The 18,444-nt window shown below is 39.1% G+C and overlaps 2 protein-coding genes across 2 annotated transcripts; one reads left to right on the forward strand and one right to left on the reverse strand.

Moving 5' to 3' along the window:
* The first annotated feature begins 329 nt into the window (after positions 1 to 329).
* On the forward strand, positions 330 to 5,298 carry LOC146700389 (uncharacterized). The gene is made up of 7 exons (XM_085470561.1): positions 330 to 1,221; positions 1,710 to 1,796; positions 2,476 to 2,729; positions 2,808 to 2,933; positions 3,833 to 3,973; positions 4,427 to 4,538; positions 4,718 to 5,298. Exons 1-7 carry the CDS (start codon positions 912 to 914, stop codon positions 4,933 to 4,935), a joined length of 1,248 nt encoding a protein of 415 aa, XP_085326687.1. The 5' UTR covers positions 330 to 911; the 3' UTR covers positions 4,936 to 5,298.
* Positions 5,269 to 8,540, reverse strand: LOC146700390 (uncharacterized). Its single transcript, XM_085470560.1, has 6 exons — positions 8,040 to 8,540; positions 7,024 to 7,157; positions 6,587 to 6,734; positions 6,225 to 6,473; positions 5,855 to 6,125; positions 5,269 to 5,501 (listed from the first exon to the last, which is right to left on the reverse strand). Exons 1-6 carry the CDS (start codon positions 8,432 to 8,434, stop codon positions 5,301 to 5,303), a joined length of 1,398 nt encoding a protein of 465 aa, XP_085326686.1. The 5' UTR covers positions 8,435 to 8,540; the 3' UTR covers positions 5,269 to 5,300.
* Positions 8,541 to 18,444: the final 9,904 nt, after the last annotated feature.

Consider the following 18,444-nt stretch of genomic DNA (forward strand, 5'->3'; position numbering starts at 1 on the left):
ACCCATCTGCAATGATTGGGCAGGCTACAATCTACATCCGTCCACTTCAACAGGACTTGCACTTTGATTGTGTACATAAATCTATATTGTCATCATTGTCATCAAATAAATAGCATTGTGGAATTTAAATTTATAAATGGATGTTTTTTATCTTTTAGGAGAGCTCAGGTCATGCCTCTGGTCCACTCATCTCCTGTATTACTTGTCAGAAGGAATTTTCCTTTTCTGAAATAAAAATGCACAGAGACAGCTGTGCTGGGTATGTACTAACAAAGACATATGTGTACTACATATTCATTTTACATTAGGAAAATGAGAGAGTATGACTATGTCAATTTTGTTAACTTCAAGGACATCCACTCAGGAATCACATAGAGAACGAGAGGGAGGCCATGTTGAAGAAAATGATAGAGAGCCAGCCACAGTCAGTGAAAGTGTGCCAGTTAGGCCTGAAACATCAGAAACCTCAGCTCAAAGTGCAGTAGTACCAGTAGTAACTGGTACTGAGGAGTTTGTTCACAAAGAACCTGACAATGGTCTGTGTAAACACATAGAGGTGCTATAAGTTTGCAAACAACTTACATTCATTCAGTAAAAAAAATATTACCTTTAATAAAATTACTTTAAAATAAGTAGTACTGCATGTAATCAACAATGTAATTCATGACTATTAATGTTAAAATACTTTCTTGGGTTCTTAATGTTGTTTGGAAACCCTGAAAGTGATGCTAGGGTAACTGAAACCAGGAATCAAACCTCATTCTGTGCAGAAATGGAATATTTAGAATATTTCTGGTAATATGTATTAGAAGATTGATTGGGTGAATGCGACTGTAGCATAAAGGCCTTTTAGTGTTTGTGGTAAAACACTATATAGGTACTAGGCCATTTGCCTTTTGGTGCTGCACTGAATGACATTTTTCAGGTGTTCTTCATCTTTGACTGTAAAGGAATGCATATCTGCATGTAACATGTTAAGAATGTTTTTTCTATGTGTAATTTTTTTCATTTATTTTTGCGGTCTAGATTGGGTGGTGATTAAAGATCCAGCTCATGCTGCCAAAGTTTTCAGAGAAAATCTACTTCGGGAACATGCATCTGGGACACCACTTCAGCTGAGGATGGATGTGAGGGACTCTGAGGAGGACAGAGACCGGGCACTTCTCTCATTCTATAAACGGCAACAAGAATGGGCATGTCCACTTCATTGTACCCTTGATGGTTAGTAATAGAAATCTATTGTGTTAAATAAATTAAATTAGTTAAATGTCTTTCAATGGAGTTGTCTTAGTGGCTTACTGATTTCATGTGGCTGAAATGCATCATACGATGAGCTCCGTTGGCCAATCATGCTAACTACAATGACAGTTATAGTGTTTTTACTCTATCACACAGAATTAGCCCTGTTACTGTGAAAAACTGAATTGAATATTAAAAAAATTTAATTTGTTACAGGTTAATAAGTTGGTTGTGAATGGGCCCAGTGGTCCTAAATAATATACCTTAATATAAATGTGTATTGTACAATACTCCTCTTTTTTTGTTTTCTGGCAGGGTCAGGATTCTAGGATTCCAACCAAAATAATATTGCTTTCTCTTTAAAAAAAAACAAAACAATGTTTTTAATTAAATAGGTTTGGCAATAATACTCAGCCATTTTTTTTTTTTATTTTTTTTTGTACAGTGTAATCATCTGTATTTTATTTCAGGTGATGCTGCTGTTGGACAAGGGGTGATGCGGTACTTTGTGACAACAATAATATCCAAACTCCAGTTTGGATTCAGAGTAGATCTTGGTAAGTGTACCACTATTTTCATATGCTTTTGTTGTGGAATTTTTCCATTAAAGAAAGCCTGCAGACGAGCGGTGAGCGGTAGCTAACATTCTTTAATCCAAACACACAAAGAACAGACAACCAAGCTTGGTGGAGCCTGCATGTCCGCGGGACAGACGGTCAGCAGAGTCTCTCTGAGCCCAGCATGGCTCTCAGTTAAATACCTTTTTCAGGAACAAAAAGCAGTACACAGCTGTTTCACACCTTAAGGTTCACACTCCCTTGCTACCTCCCAGAGTCCTCGAAGAGACAAGACTCTTCCTGTGGAGTTGTCTGCTTCCCTAACTTCCTTACTAGACCCCCATCATTTGTCTTGCTGTATGAGTGTGAGACTTGTTAAAATCCAGTGGCACCAAGGCATTATACGATAAAATAATGTGATTAATACATAAGTAAAATAAATTCTATATACACGGTATTTCACCACTTTTAAATGTATTTTACTCTTATGTGGTGTTTGTGTCTGGATTTTTTTTTTTTTTGAAATTAACTAAAGGATAATATTGGTATATATTATCATAATTACCTCACTCTCCTTGCTTTAAAGCTTGTGATAATTTTGAAAATCCAGTTTTACATAAAGCACTGGCAAATTTAAAAAAGTAAAATAAAGAAAACTCTGCTTTCTTGGTACTTCTAGGAGGAATGGGTCGAACACTGCTATTTGAGGGTGAACCGGACCATCTGGTCCCAGCAACATCAGAGGTACTTATCGAGAGCAGCCTCTTCCGGGTTGCAGGAAGGATGTTGGCCCACACCTTTTTGCATGATGGTCCCCGTGTCACAGGATTAAGTCCTGCAATAATTCACGTGCTGTTCAATGGTGACCCGGAATTGGCAACAATTGTTATAGAAGACTGTCCTGATCTGCACATCAGGAGTATCATACAAATGGTATGTAAAATTAAAAAAACTATTGAATTACAATCAGTGTGTGGACTACCACAATAACTTGTTTAATCTTAATTTTAGCTTGAACTCGAAGAACTTACTCAGGAACAGCAAGACACAGTCTCTGATCTTTCCCTGTCTTGGGATCTCCCAGCAGTAAATAAAACAAATAGGAGATGGCTGCATAACAAACTTCTAGTGCATGCGGTAGGTTCTTGCTGGTTAAGTATCAAAGACATTGTTGTAGTTGTTGAAATTAATAAGCAGACGGATTTGTATAGAGTAGCTTTTTATTCTACACTGGCAGGCAATGGTCATGTTTCCTTTTTTTCCCCCCTTTTTATTAGTGCCGAAATTAGTTTTGTAAATATTGGGTTTTTAAGCACTAAAATTTACCATTCTCCCAGTCAAGTTGAAATTCTTCTTCTTTATTTTTATTTTTTTCTTAAATCATGCACATATTTTTTCATAACCAAAAGCTGACCTTGTCCTTCATACCTGGAAGTGTTGGCACTCACACCCTAATTCCACAAATGCGCGCACACAAGATGAAACTTCAAATACAGAAATCCCTTTACAAAATATCTTCAGGCTGTAGTATACTGACAGCAGGTAAAAAATTTAATGTATGTTTGTGTTTTTAAAATTCCCTTCTTAAAATAAACACATTCCAAATCACTACTTGATTTAGAAAGGGAATCCTCCCACTCACCCATCAGTTGTGCCTTCAGCAGAACAGTTATCTCAAGTCTGCATTACCACGTTTTGCACTTAAATAGGCATTAAAGACACATTGTAGTTAATGAAAAAAGTTACCTTAGCAATTTTTTTTATTTATTTATTTTTTTAATGCAGAATGTGGTTTGATGTTGGGAAAATAACAAAGCCCCCATAAAATATGTGTGTGTGAATTGAAGAGTATATTACTGTAAACTGTGCAAATTTATTATATTTGTCTTTGGTGTATACAGTCTACTACAGTGTAAATAGATATGGCAAAGCACGTCAGTGTGTCTTCATGTAAATTTCCTCTACCGTGCCAACTTGTGTAGAATTCAGGAGGATATTTGTTCTTATACTATGGCTTGTGTCTCTCTGCCTGGAAGGTTATTGGGAGAACCATGCGCCAACTCAAACAGCTGAGAAAGGGAATCAAGGATGTCATGGTATGGCCCCTGCTAACGAGTAGGCCAGATGTTGTCCCGCTTCTTTTCCCACGAATGGCAGAAATGCAGTTCACACCACAGGTAAACCAGTTCTTTCTCATCACTGATAAGAGCGGTCCCCAACCTTTTTTGCACCATGGAATGGTTTATGTCCGACAGTATTTTTAGAGACCAGCCTTAAATCTGTAGTGGATTAATACAAGAAAATAAAACCAGTACCGCTAACAAAAAAAGATGTATTCATAGCACACGGGTAAAGAACCAAGGATACCGAGTTAACGATAAAAACCCTGAAAACCATAAATTTCACACCTGAGCATCAACTCTCACAGCCCTGTACCTCATGACTCACCGACCGTTCCGTGGCCCAGGGGTTGGGGACCAGTGATTTATGAGACCTTATTTATAAATGTATTTGATGAACTTTCCATGATATAATATACTGAAGTTGGTGTTTCCTATTAATAAAAATGGTAAAATATATTCTTTTCACCAGTACTTTAGACTAAGTTGTCCTCTTCCATGTTCTATCAGATGGTAATAGACAAAATCACATGGCCAGCTCAGGATAGTGATGAAGATGAGGAATTTGATGTTGAGTCCATGTGCCGCATCACTGGATTTCTACGGATCTTCATTGAAACTGGTATAGGCACCTTTTTTTTCCCCTTTTTTTTTTAAATAAAGCTATTGCTCATATTGTAAATGCTTGATAATAAGCATTTAAAGTTATAATGTATGAAATTCATAATTTCACTGTATATTCTCTGCAGCATGATGAACAATTAACTAAATGTTTTCTTAACTCCATTTCTGACTTTCTAGCTTCATCAAGTAGACTGGCCCAACTGATGAAATTCTGGGTTGGCTGGGAGATGCTTCCTCCTGAACTCAATGTGGAGATCTCTGGTGGCACCTTTCCGACAGCGTCTACTTGTTTTGAAACGCTAAAGCTGCCAGCTCATTTCCAGACATACCAAGACTTCGAGGAAGCACTTATTTCTGCAATAAATAGTGCACACACAGGTTTTGGACTGGTTTAAGATTTTTCAGGCTGAAATTTCGCCATAGTTCAAACAGAAAGCAACCAAAGGCGAATGAAACACATGTTTAATGGTTCACATTTTTCTAAAAAGCAATTTTACATTTTGATATAAAATGGGAGAGACAGCAGTTCTGCATCCCAAGCTGTCATGTCTTTTTTTTTTTTTTTTTTTTTTTTTCCCCCCACAATTACAATAAAACAAATTATAATTTTGTTAACCAAAAAATTATGTGACAAATGTCATGATGGGGGAAAAACTTGAAAGAAAGAAAGGAACTTGTAAGATTATGTGAGGGAAGCAAATTGTTTTACATTGCATGTCTGTTTGTTTTAGCATGATAAATAAAAAGCTTGGATTGTATATCAGTCTCCTATGGTTCTTGACAGAATTTGGACGGTCTCCAAGTAAGATCCGATTGCATCTGTCAATGAAACTCCTGGAACTGGCAAAGTAGCAAGCTCTTCATCTGATAGCTCACGGCCCAGCTGAATGTCAGGTACTGATGTAGCGCCTCCATGGTTAGTGTGAGGCCCGTTCCAGTCAATCCCGTAGTCTTCAGAAACCTGAACGTGGAATAATTTTTAGTGTTGTAGTTACAACTACTTTAATAATGCTTTAGGTCATTGCACAACCTATTTGGGACTTTTTTTTGGTCCGCATGTTGGTGAGTATTTAAATAATATGTTAACAATCAAATACTATAAAACAGTACAATTGTGCATAGGCTAGAAAAATGTACATGCGACAAAGAAATCTTAGCTCAAAACGTTGGAGAGCTTAGGTTTGAATCGCTGACTATCACCTTTTAGCACATGGGTTTTCTCCCCTAGTCAAAAACTAAACAGTATGTAGCAGGGTTTGGTTTTTTTTTGTTTTGTTTTTTTTTAACTTTGTTAAAAGGCGGTTGTTCTCTAACCTCTGAAGGATCCTCCACGGGGCCTTGGTCTCTGTATCTTATCCAGAGTTGCTGTGGTGACTGATTCCGTTCAGTTCTAAGACCATGACTGTTCCATGCATCTTGGAAAGAGTCTAGGTTGCTCTGTATGTGTGGACGGAAAACTCGGTGCAAGGCGTACAGATGGATTTCACTGTCTGGATTAAGTGTTCCCTGATGTTCCAGTGAAGTGAACAGCTGATAGAAAAGGTCTAGGGCATGCTCGTAGACATCTCTCCACATCCTCTCTATTCTGTGATTAAAATAAAATTGAAAATTTTTATGTGATGTAATTTTCATAAAGCATTACACTGGTAGAGTCTATAACACAGCAACAAAACATGTTATTTACCGCTGATTGTGGACACTTCGGCCTGTGATGTGAGAGTTCCTGTTGGTGCCTCTGCTCCTGATCATGAATTCAGCTACATCGGCATTCTCCCCACCTTTATCAGACCGAACCCTTGATGGCAGTCCGTACTGCTCAACAGCAGCAATAAAGCTCTCCAAGACTGTTCTAGCTCTGTTGTTGCCAGCCACTGTCAAGTAGACAATTAGTCGACTGAATCCATCCGTGCCACCATGGACAACAAATCTCCATCTGTGAGACAATATGTAAAACACACACAAAAAAACACAACAACCTTTTTGTAGAACAATTATTTAAAATATCTATAATATGGTTAATGATTCCTATGTCAATACCACTGATACCTTATTAGCTTATGGTTGCCGTCAATGTGCCATAAGGAGTTTGGACCTGGAACAGAATACTGCCGTCGTCTTAATACATGCAGCCGTAGACGTCTGATGTTCACTCCTTCTGCATCGACTCTGCGTAAAGACTCCCGCAGTCTTGAGACTGAGAGGTGGGCAAAAATAACCACAAACTAACTGGCCACTTCATTAGAAATACCTATATTAACCACCTGACCAATATTGTAAAAATATCTACCAGTAGAATTTCAAATATTCATCAGTTAGTGATACTGTCATGGTCACTTTTGAGGAAAGAGTGTCAGTATAATAAACTGCATAACAAATCATGGTGCTTAGGAAAGGATACATACACAATCATGAGCTTAACTTTAGCTTGGCTCACTAACAGATCACTTATTCATAAATTTCAATAACAGGCTTATTATACTCACCAGGGACACGCACACCTCTTGCATTCAGAAATCCATGCATTAGCTTGTAGCCGGTGTTTGGATGGCTTCTGTGGACTTCATTTACAATACGATCCAACTCCTCATCAGTAACAGATGAATAGAGGTCTGTCTTTCTACACAGATGAAAAACACTGAGTAATGTTGGAGTTTACGAAATATTATCTTAGACTGGTCGACAATCAGGTCTATAAGTGATGACCTGATGAATCCTGCTTCCACGCTCAAACTGCTCTGTGTTTTTTAAGGCTGTTGTGCTTTTAACACGTTTTAATGCTTTGCATCTTGGTCTATCTAATCTCAACAAGCCCCTAAAAACAGTTAGTGATCACTGTCGGCCTCTCTAGGGTTTCATTACCACTGTTGATTTTAAAAACCAGTTTTTAAAACCTGGGTGTAACTGCAGCCCAGCCCATGCAGCAGTATATTAATGACTGGGTGGATTATCTCGATTGTTCTCCTGACTGAAGTTTTGTCCATTTACAGCAGGGGTCTCGAAGTCCGGGCCTTGAGGGCCGATGTCGTGCAGGTTTAAATGTGTCCTTGACCAAAACACAGCTGATTTAAATGGCTAAATTACCTCCTCAACATGTCTTGAAGTTCTTCAGAGGCCTGGTAATGACCTAATTATTTGATACAGGTCACTGTGTCTATGCTGTGTAGCTAGCGATCACATAGCACATCATTATATACCAACTAGCCCAACTTCATTAACCCCACAAAACGTTTATTTTCCTGTCTTCATTTATGTGAAGTGATAGCAGAGCTGTACATCTTAATTTGATTTAGAAAATCTCTTGGTGTGAACATGCAATATTATACTTAGATGGAAACTAGCTAGCTAACTTCCTGCTAACTTCTAACTTCGTTAAATTGCATAAATTCTGTTTTCATGGATGCCTGGATGTTAAACTTAATTGTTGCACCTGGTAAAGGAGCAACGCTGATAATTTTATTACAGAATTTAGACAGTTTTTCAATTCTCAGTGAGTAAATACCTTAAGCCGTTTTGTTCCATACGCCTCCTGATTGTCCTTTCAGACACTCCGAACCTCGTCGCAATTTCACTCGCTGTCAATCCACAGAGAACATGATGCTCGAAAACGTCAATCGGTATATCAAAAGCGGGGCGTCCCGTTCCGTGAGTTTGCCGCTGTTCCGCGATGCTTTGCTGGAGTACTTCATGTAAGTTTGCAGTCACTCTACCATCAATGTCTTGGTTGGAGAGTGCGGAAATAAGTCCAAGAATTTCAATAAATTCCTCAGTTTTATTTGTCACATGCTCCGGCTGAGCAATTCCTGCTTCAACATTATCTGCTAGGTCTAAAATATCTCTTACCAACTCGAGAGCGATTTCACGAAAATCCCCCATGACAGTAGCGATGTTTTGCATGGAGCCACTCCAGACCAAAGCAATGGTTTTGACTCGATCAGCGTTAACCCCGCCCCCTGAGTTTGATGGGTGAGGCTGACAGATAAAATTATTTCATGATGAGAGCCAGGCGCCAAGACTGCCAAAATGAAATAAATAAATATATCATTAAATAATTAATTAAATGTGTCAATAATTAATTAAATGTGTCAATAATTAATTAAATGTGTCAATAATTAATTAAAATGTGAAAAACATAAATAATTAATTAAATGTGTCAATAATTAATTAATTAAATGTGTCAATAATTAATTAAAATGTGAAATACATAAATAATTAATTAAATGTGTCAATAATTAATTAATTACATGTGTCATAACTATTTATTTAATTAATTAATTCCAATTTTAATTAATTATTGACACATTTAATTAATTATTTAATGGTGTATTTAATTAATTCATTATGGCAGTCCTGGCGTTCCATACACTAGCGCCGTGAGAACACCGGACTCCCCGCAAATCATTTTCAAACCCACCGCCGTCTTTTGCTACTCAGGTTAAATATATATGAGTCACTTAGATAACTTAAAATGTTATTGTTTGGCTTTTTTTTTTTTTTTTTTTTTTTTTTTTAGTATTTTATTTGTTCCTGAGTAAATCAGTTTGTCTGAGATTAAAGTTATAGTTTTTACACAGCTGAATAAACGTCAAGCAGACAACTGATTATCAGAAGTGTGAGATGCTCCAGAATATACTCCAGTGTCCTGTTATATTTTAGATAGCAAGGAGTTTATTAAACTTCACCGAAACAATCTGCAAATTTCATTAAAATTTAATAAACTATCATCTTGTCTTTATTTTTAGTTAGCACAGACCTTAAACACTTAAAGCTGTAAGCTGATGATAGTTATATAAGAGCAGATGCTGCTGGTGCAATAAGCTGTAGTTTTGCGTCCAATGGATGATGATCTGATTAGTCGACTAATCGCAAAAATAATCGGTGACTAGTCGACTATCAAAATAATTGTTTGTGGCAGCCCTACTTGACACCAGTTGATATTGTTAGCGTGATCGTTTTCCACCTTGAGAAAGCATTAGCCTAAAAAACATTAATTTGGTGTGCAGTGGTTCCTCGCTATAACGCGGTTCACCTTTCGGGGCCACGCTGTTTCGCGGATTTATTTTTTTTGTGCAATTTTGTATATATTTTTCTGTTTGTTTTACAGCGCATTGTGTGCGCGTTCTGCGTCTTGATTGTCAATTGTGGGCTCTAAATGTGGTCATAAATATTTTGTACTTGTAAATCAGTCTTGTAGTTGTAAATCAGGATTTGTATGTGTAAAAAGAATTTGTGTGGGGGGGGAGATTTGTGTGTGGACTGAGCCAAAAAAGACCCTGCAAGTTACAAGTACGAATTTTGACCCTATTTTTTCTTCCTTTCATCTGATTGGTCAATGTCATGTCAATCACAAATGTAACAATCCAATCAGAGAACAGATGGGTTTGGCTGTCGGAGGGGCTCTTTTTTTGAACTGCAGGTCTTTGAAGGGAATAAATGCCCTCTTACATGCCAACCCAGCATTTTCCTTCATCACCACGAAGGAAAACAGTCTGTGGTCGTCCGAGTTTGGAGATTTTTTTGTGTCACAGGTCTACGTGTTTAATACAGGGACTTCCACGGGGGCAGGGCAGTGTTTTGGAAGTGACAGTCTTCATTACAAAGCTTTCTTAGTTATGAATTAGCATACATGTTTTTATTGAACATTTGAAGAACTAGCAAAAAAAAAAAAAATTTCTTGTAGAGGACATAAAGTCAGAGATAGAAATGACAAGGAGCAGGTGCATCTAGTACAGGTAGAGCTGCTGCAAAAACCCACAGAGCCCAGTAGCCAGCGCAACAAATTCTGGATCCTTTGCTTTTAGTTAGCAGTTAGCATTAGCAGCACATCCTGCGTCCGATGTGAAAGGACTCTTATGCTGCGCACTGTGACTCACAACAATGGTCCCGGGTCAGCCATGACTTTGTGTTAAACTAATCCTAAAGTAATAATGGTATTTCTAACCAGTGATATACCACAACTTTATCCTTTCAACAGCTACTGAAAGTTAGGGGACCTAGCTGCTATCGGATATTTATATAGAGATCCTCCAGCTTCAAACTGTATTATCCTTCAAGGACCTGCAGTTCAAAAAAGTGCCCCTCCGACAGCCAAACCCATCTGTTCTCTGATTGGATTGTTACATTTGTGATTGACATGACATTGACCAATCAGATGAAAGGAAGAAAAATAGGGTCAAAATTCGTACTTGTAACTTGCAGGGTCTTTTTTGGCTAAGTCCACACACAAATCTTTTTTGCGCACGCACAAATTTTACACATACAAAAATGATTTACAAGTACAAAATACTTATGACCACATTTTGAGCCCATAGTCAATCAGTCTTGTGCCGTGTCTCCTGTACAGTACACAATGCGTTCAGCTTGTCAAATTTGTGACTAATATCAGGCGCCCGTGATCGTGTATACAGCTGTCCCTACACATATACTGATATGTCAGCAGGTTTCTAATCAGTGTGAGCATCTAAGCATTAACTACCAGTGAAAAACTATAGATTCTACTAACCTCGAATAAAAATTGAGCACCCGCCCTTTTCCTGATGGGTGCCCCAAGTGCCTTTTTCTTGAGGCTTTTTCTTCTTAAAGAACGGTGATCACTGTCGGCCTCTCATTTTTGTTTGGTTTTTTTTAATATTGTTGCTGTTTTTCTTTTTTTTTTTTTTTTTTTTTTTAAAGCACAATTCATCAGCAGCACGTTTTAAAGCAACTATAGCCCATCCCATGTAGCAGTATGTTAAACTGACTAAACTCGTTTTATGGATTGATGCTCTCCCATCTGCTCTCCTGACTATGGTTTGGTCCGTTTACAGCATCTTTTTCCTGCCATGCGATTGCAGCTCTGTTTCTAGCCACCACGTAGCACATTATTTACCAGCTTGTCCAACTTCATTAACCCTACAAACGTCACTGGTGTTTAGTTTTGTCTTCATTTATGTCGAAATTAACAGCAGTGCTTTACGTTTGTTCGATTTTCTGCTGTTTATCCTTGGCCGGCTCGTGCGTGTACACGCGTGCGTACGTACGTTGGTGTGCGTGATTTTCTGTTTGTTATTGCGATAATCGCCCTCATTGGGGCTACTGTGATTTTTGCCTGAGTGCGTTTTGGGTTTTGTTTGGGTTTGTTTTCTTTTCCTGTTTTAGGTACAATCCTTTATGCCAGATGGAGAGAAGGGTCCTGGAGAGAAGGGTCCTAGGCAGAGTGCCTCGTCTCCCATCGAGTGTGTTTGGTGTGCACTTGTTACTCCTACTTGTTGTTTTAACAATTTAGCTGCTAGCTTTTGGTGTTTCCTTGTTTTTTGCTTGGCAATCATGCAAGTCCACATTATTGTTTTAATTTGTTTTTAACTGTAATTAAAGGTCAGTACAGTATTCACTAAGAACTGTGTGCTCTATAACATAAGCACTGAAGTAGAAACAGGTGTGCATTTTAGTCGACGATCACGATGGTGAAACTTTCAAGATCACATTCCTCGACAAGTCCGATCCACCAGCAAGTCACCTTGGCAGTCTTGATGACGTTTATGTGCTGCAGAGTGAATCTCAGACTGGTAGGAGTGAGACATTTTCACAACAGACTAACACAGTCGAAATGAGACCTGGGCCCTATTTCAGGAAGCCGGTTTAGTGCAAACTCTGAGTAAGTATACCCTGAGTTAACGAAAACTCTGGGTTTTCGGTTTCACAAAGCGAGTTTAGATTAATTCTGAGTGAGTTACTATGACGACACACTCCGTGAAGCTAACCTGCCCCCTAGCAGGTTTACTTCAACTAACCCTGACGTTCTCCGCCTCTGTGTCGGAAACCTGACTGTAGGAAGTGTCAGACATGGCGTGCCCCTTCCTTGAAGAGCCAGTAGATGTTGAAGCCCAAATTCTCCGCAGAGCTCTCCGCCGGGAGAGAGTGATCAGAGCGCGTTTGGACATTTTATCATTTCCTGATGATTTCCTGTGTGAACGTCACCGTTTGTCAGCACAATCTATAATTTATTTGAATAACATCCTCAGGCCTAATATTGCTCATGTGACACATCGCGGACATTCTCTCAGTTCTGTACATATTATTTGTATTGCACTTCGTTTTTTGCAAACGGGAGCTTTCTGTATAATATTGGTGACGCTGAGCACGTTTCCAAGGCTACCGTCTGTCGGGCAGTCAGGAATGTTACAGTTGCACTGAAACGTCTCCTGTACTCGTCTGTGGTGTTCCCCGGTCATAGACCCACAAGATTCATCAAAGAGGGATTCCACAAAATTGCAGGTATCAGGATGAACAAAACTTAATTCATGATGTGGTGATACTTGAACTACTACTTAAATTTTACATTTATTTTCAGGGTTCCCAGGCGTGATTGGCTGTACAGATGGCACTCACATTCCAATCATTGCTCCTTCAGTAAATGAAGGAGACTATGTGAACAGGAAGTCTTTCCACAGCATTAATGTACAGGTACATAGTTCCCTGTAGCATTTCAAACTAACAAATTATTTCATTATAGTAATGGATGCTAATTTGTGTTCTCTGCACTGTGAAGATCATATGTGATGCTGCCAACATGATCACAAATCTGGAAGCCAACTGCTCAGCCTCTGTGTGGTGGTGGTGGAGGACCCCCACCTGTTTTTCAGGCCTCCGCTTTTTTTCTGTTGGCTATAACGGGTCACATTTGAGCATACAGAGTAAGCAAATATGTACTTGTAATGTGCTCAGATAATTTCAATAAGTGCTTACAGAAAGAAAATTAATGTAGCCTCTAACTGCAATTGATTTACATGGGACAAACAGACCAAGCACTATGGCTCATAATACAATTACACCTTACCTGTTTGGACTATATTTTTATATTTCATTTTTACTTGCTGCCAGGAACGTTTGGGGCCTGTTGGGTTGCACCTGCGCTCACATCACATCACGAAATAAAATGTATAAAATAAAATATAATAAAATATCGTTTTTCACTCTGAGTTTTCTAAACCGGCTTCCTGAAATAGGGCCCTGATCTCTGTGGAAATATGACTCTGGAAAACCAACAAGGTGATTTAGAAAAGCTGCCGGTTGGTTTGTTTGCACAGTTTAGCAATTTGGATAAAGACAAAGCTCAAATTCCTAAGGTTTCTGGTATCCAGAATCTTTCCCGTCTGGAGATTGGTATGGGCTCAAATTGTGGTCATAAATATTTTGTACTTGTAAATCAGTTTTGTACTTAAAAAAAAAATCAGGATTTGTATGTGTAAAAAGAATTTGTGCATGTAAAAAAGACTTCTGTGTGGACTTAGCCAAAAAATACATGTAAAACTCTGCACTCAAGTTACAAGTCTGAATTTTGACCCTATTTTTCTTCCTTTCATCTGATTGGTCAATGTCATGTCAATCACAAATTTAACCAATCAGAGAACAGATGGGTTTGGCTATCGGAGGGGCGCTTTTTTGAACTGCAGGGCCCTATTTCAGGAAGCTGGTTTAGAAAACTCAGAGTGAAAAACGATACTCAGGGTTGAGTAACCCCGAACTGTCCAACTCGGAATATTCGGTTTCAGAAAGGCTGATAACAATTAGTTCAATCAACGCGGAGTTGCTTTAACCCCAAGTGAAGCGCGCGCACGAGGATACATAAAGCCCTGATAAGCGGAGCACAGATTAAGCGAGTCACCATGGAGACGGAGGGAAAGAAGGCGCGGTCAATGTATCTTACAGCGCTTGAGGCCGAAATTCTGATGGCAGCATATGCCGATAACATGCAAATTTTGCAGAAAAAAAGGTAACACAGCCTCAGCTGCAAAAGAAAGGGAGCATGCATGGCAAAACATAGCCGACAGAGTCAATGCGTGAGTGTTAATTTAAACATTGATCTAGGGATTTCCACCCATTTAACACGTTATTTTATTATATTTTTTATTTTATACATTTTATTTTGTGACATGATGTGAGCGCAGGTGCAACCCAACAGGCCCCAAACGTTCCTGGCAGCAAGTAAAAATGAAATGTAAAAATATAGTCCAAACAGGTAAGGTGTAATTGTATTATGAGCCATAGTGCTTGGTCTGTTTGTCCTATGTAAATCAATTGCAGTTAGAGGCTACATTAATTTTCTTTCTGTAAGCACTTATTAAAATTATCTGAGCACATTACAAGTACATATTTGCTTACTCTGTATGCTCAAATGTGACCCGTTATAGCCAACAGAAAAAAAGCGGAGGCCCGAAAAACAGGTGGGGGTCCTCCACCACCACCACTCACAGAGGCTGAGCAGTTGGCTTCCACATTTGTGATAATGGGAACACCACAAACGAGTACAGGAGACGTTTCAGTGCAACTGTAACATTCCTGACTGCCCGACAGACGGTAGCCTTGGAAACGTGCTCAGCGTCACCAATATTATACAGAAAGCTCCCGTTTGCAAAAAAACAAAGTGCAATACAAATAATATGTACAGAACTGAGAGAATGTCCGCGATGTGTCACATGAGCAATATTAGGCCTGAGGATGTTATTCAAATAAATTATAGATTGTGCTGACAAACGGTGACGTTCACACAGAAAATCATCAGGAAATGATAAAATGTCCAAACGCGCTCTGATCACTCTCTCCCGGCGGAGAGCTCTGCGGAGAATTTGGGCTTCAACATCTACTGGCTCTTCAAGGAAGGGGCACGCCATGTCTGACACTTCCTACAGTCAGGTTTCCGACACAGAGGCGGAGAACGTCAGGGTTAGTTGAAGTAAACCTGCTAGGGGGCAGGTTAGCTTCACGGAGTGTGTCGTCATAGTAACTCACTCAGGATTAATCTAAACTCGCTTTGTGAAACCGAAAACCCAGAGTTTTTGTTAACTCAGGGTATATTTACTCAGAGTTTGCACTAAACCAGCTTCCTGAAATAGGGCCCAGGTCCTTGAAGGATAATACAGTTTGAAGCTGGAGGATCTCTATATAAATATCCGATAGCAGCTAGGTCCCCTAACTTTAAGTAGCTTTTGAAAGGATAAAGTTGTGGTATATCAGTGGTTAGAAATACCATTATTACTTTAGCATTAGTTTAACACAAAGTCATGGCTGACCCGGGACCATTGCTGTGAGTCACAGTGCGCAGCATAAGAGTCCTTTCACATCGGACGCAGGATGTGCTGCTAATGCTAACTAAAAGCCAAGGATCCAGAATTTGTTGCTGGCTGCTGAGCTCTGCGGGTTTTTGCGGCAGCTCTACCTGTACTAGATGCACCTGCTCCTTGTCGTTTCTATCTTTATGTCCTCTACAAGAGTTTCTGGGTTTTTATCTTCAAATGTTCAATAAAAACATGTATTGCTAATTCATAACGAAGAAAGCTTTGTAACTATCCCCACTAGTGAAGACTGTGTCATTTCCACAACAATGCCACAGCATTGTTGAAAAGGCTCTGGAAGTCCCTGTATTAAGCACATAACCCTGTGACACAAAAATCACCAAACTCGGACCACCACACACTGTTTTCCTTCGTGGTGATGAAGGAAAACGCTGGGCTGGCATGTAAAAAGCCATTTATTCCCTCAGGACCTGAAGCTCCATAAAGCACCCTTCCAATAGCCAAACCCATCTGTTCTTGTTAAATTTGTGATTGAAATGACATTGACCAATTAGATGAAAGAAAGAAAAATAGGGTCAAAATTCGTACTTGTAACTTGAGTGCAGAGTTTCACACGTATTTTTTGGCTAAGTCCACACACAAATTCTTTTTACAAATACAAAACTGATTTACAAGTACAAAATATTTATGACCACATTTTGAGCCCATAGTCAGCAGCCAGCGCAACAAGTTCTGGATCCTTGGCTTTTAGTTAGCATTAGCAGCACATGCTGTGTCTGATGTGAAAGGACCTTTATGCTGCGCACTGTGACTCACAGCAATGGTCCCTGGTCAGCCCTGACTTTGTGTTAAACTAATCCTAAAGTAATAATGGTATTTCTGTCCACTGGTATACCACAACTTTATCCTTTCAACAGCTACCGCAGGTTAAGGGACCTAGCTTGTATGACCCCTATGGGATATTTACATAGAGATCATCCAGCTTCAACCTATATTACCTTTCCAGGACTTTTAGTTCAGTAAAGCACCCCTCCAACAGCTGAGCGGAGGTGTAAGTGCCTGGCTTAAAACAGGACATATTAGCTGCATTTAACCTTCAGTTACTCTTTATATAGTTAGGAGTCAGACCATGTTTCTTTTTAGCTGAAAAACATTACACCAGGTAACCTGCAGTGTTGAAAACTTGTTTTCCGACAATGTTTGCTACCTTACAATCCGTCTTGCTCTGTAGTAAAATCAGTAAAATTTGTTTTTTCAAAAAAAAAAAAAAAAAGGAGCCACATTCAGGTAAAAGTGTAAAATCAAATGAGCCGTGAATCAGGAATAATGTTGGATCAGTGTTTCAATATTTATCTTTTATTAGATATACATGTGGTTTGGTTATTTGCCTTTTGGTTGAAAGTACACTGAGAGAGGACTTTTTGTTAGTGATCTTAATAGTATTTTTTTTTATATTAATGTAATTTTTCATTTAATTGAATACAATCTATTTGTGTATGATTATCAGTCCAAAGAGGGAGAGAGGAAAGAGGGGAACGTGAGGAGAAAGTAAGAACCAGGTAAGAAAACAGACAGGGAACAGTGACAGGCAAAACAGAAACTGTTAAACTGACAAAGAGAAAAAACCTGATTTTACTCACACAATCAGGAAGTTGTGTTCTCCCTATATTAAAGCTGCTATACAGAATCTGCTAAACAAACTGGGTTGAAACATTTTTGACCCTCTTTAACAACATTCCAACATGACATTATCATTGATTGGGGAGATTAAAATTAATGATATTTTTATGTAGTTCAGCCACAACTCTTCTAAAACCTCAGCCAGTAATAGGTAGGGCAACTTTTGGACCGTCCAGTTGTCTGTATGACTGCCGCAGTACATACATCACATTTGCAGAAAGTGCCAAACAGAGCGCTGGGGCCCGTTCTTCGTACGTCGCTTACTACATCCAAGATCAAATGACACATCCAAGACCAAATCATCGCGCTAACCGTGAGCTCGCTAATCCGGTTCTCCGAACACACCTGCTGTTGACGATTAGTACAGCTGGATGAAGTAATGTGAGATCACTGGGTGTCGTAAAAGGGGCTACGCATCGATAGTAGAAACATTGATCGGCAACCCTCTGATTGGTCGGCGAAAATGTCGAAGGAGCGCGCTCGGCTCGGTATTTTTCGGCAGCAGAGCAAGAACTCTTGAGTGAGGGATTTCAGGAGTTTCAGAGTTTAATTAAAACGCAAGGGAACACTGCAAAGGCTGCAAAAGCAAGGAGAGAGGGCTGGCAGAAAGTTGCTGACAAATTAAACTCGTAAGCAATTTAATAATAACAACAATAATGGAGTGGATTTATATAGCGCTTTTCAAGGCACCCAAAGCGCTTTACAATGCCACTATTCAGTCACTCTCACATTCACACACTGGTGGAGGCAGCTACGGTTGTAGCCACAGCTGCCCTGGGACAGACTGACAGAAGCCAGGCTGCCATATCGCGCCATCGGCCCCTCTGGCCAACACCAGTAGGTGGTAGGGTAGATTTATTATATTACACTATATTATCCAGTATTATAGTACATTATATTATAATATGTTATATTATATCCTCTTTCACATGAGAGCCACAACAGGACCCACTAGAACATGGGAACAGGTAAAAGTGAAATATAAGAATATTCTACAGAATGGTAATATTTATCACTTATATTGCTTTTAGTCTCTTGGAAAGAGACCCTGAAATAATCTGTTTGTTTGTTTATAACAGCAACCAAGAAAAGGGCAGAGCAAAAAAAGACAGGTGGTGGTCCTGCACCCCCTCATCAACAAGTTGGTTAAGTGAATAATACCCTCACGGGAAAATC

This window comes from Copadichromis virginalis, linkage group LG10, assembly GCF_057382275.1.
Source record: "Copadichromis virginalis isolate Kocher_CV1m ecotype Utaka linkage group LG10, C_Virginalis_male_GT1.1, whole genome shotgun sequence".
NCBI lineage: Eukaryota > Metazoa > Chordata > Actinopteri > Cichliformes > Cichlidae > Copadichromis > Copadichromis virginalis.

Bases quoted from the DNA above. Each gene is read 5' to 3' on its own strand.
- LOC146700389 (XM_085470561.1), top strand. From the start codon at position 912: ATGACATTTTTCAGGTGTTCTTCATCTTTGACTGTAAAGGAATGCATA. The intron at 1,222-1,709 runs GTTAGTAATAGA...ATTTTATTTCAG, and splicing joins ACTTCATTGTACCCTTGATG to GTGATGCTGCTGTTGGACAA. The intron at 2,730-2,807 runs GTATGTAAAATT...TCTTAATTTTAG, and splicing joins TCAGGAGTATCATACAAATG to CTTGAACTCGAAGAACTTAC.
- LOC146700390 (XM_085470560.1), bottom strand. From the start codon at position 8,434: ATGCAAAACATCGCTACTGTCATGGGGGATTTTCGTGAAATCGCTCTC. The intron at 6,474-6,586 runs GTATCAGTGGTA...ATTGTCTCACAG, and splicing joins GGCAACCATAAGCTAATAAG to ATGGAGATTTGTTGTCCATG. The intron at 5,502-5,854 runs GTTAGAGAACAA...TTCCACGTTCAG, and splicing joins CCGTGGAGGATCCTTCAGAG to GTTTCTGAAGACTACGGGAT.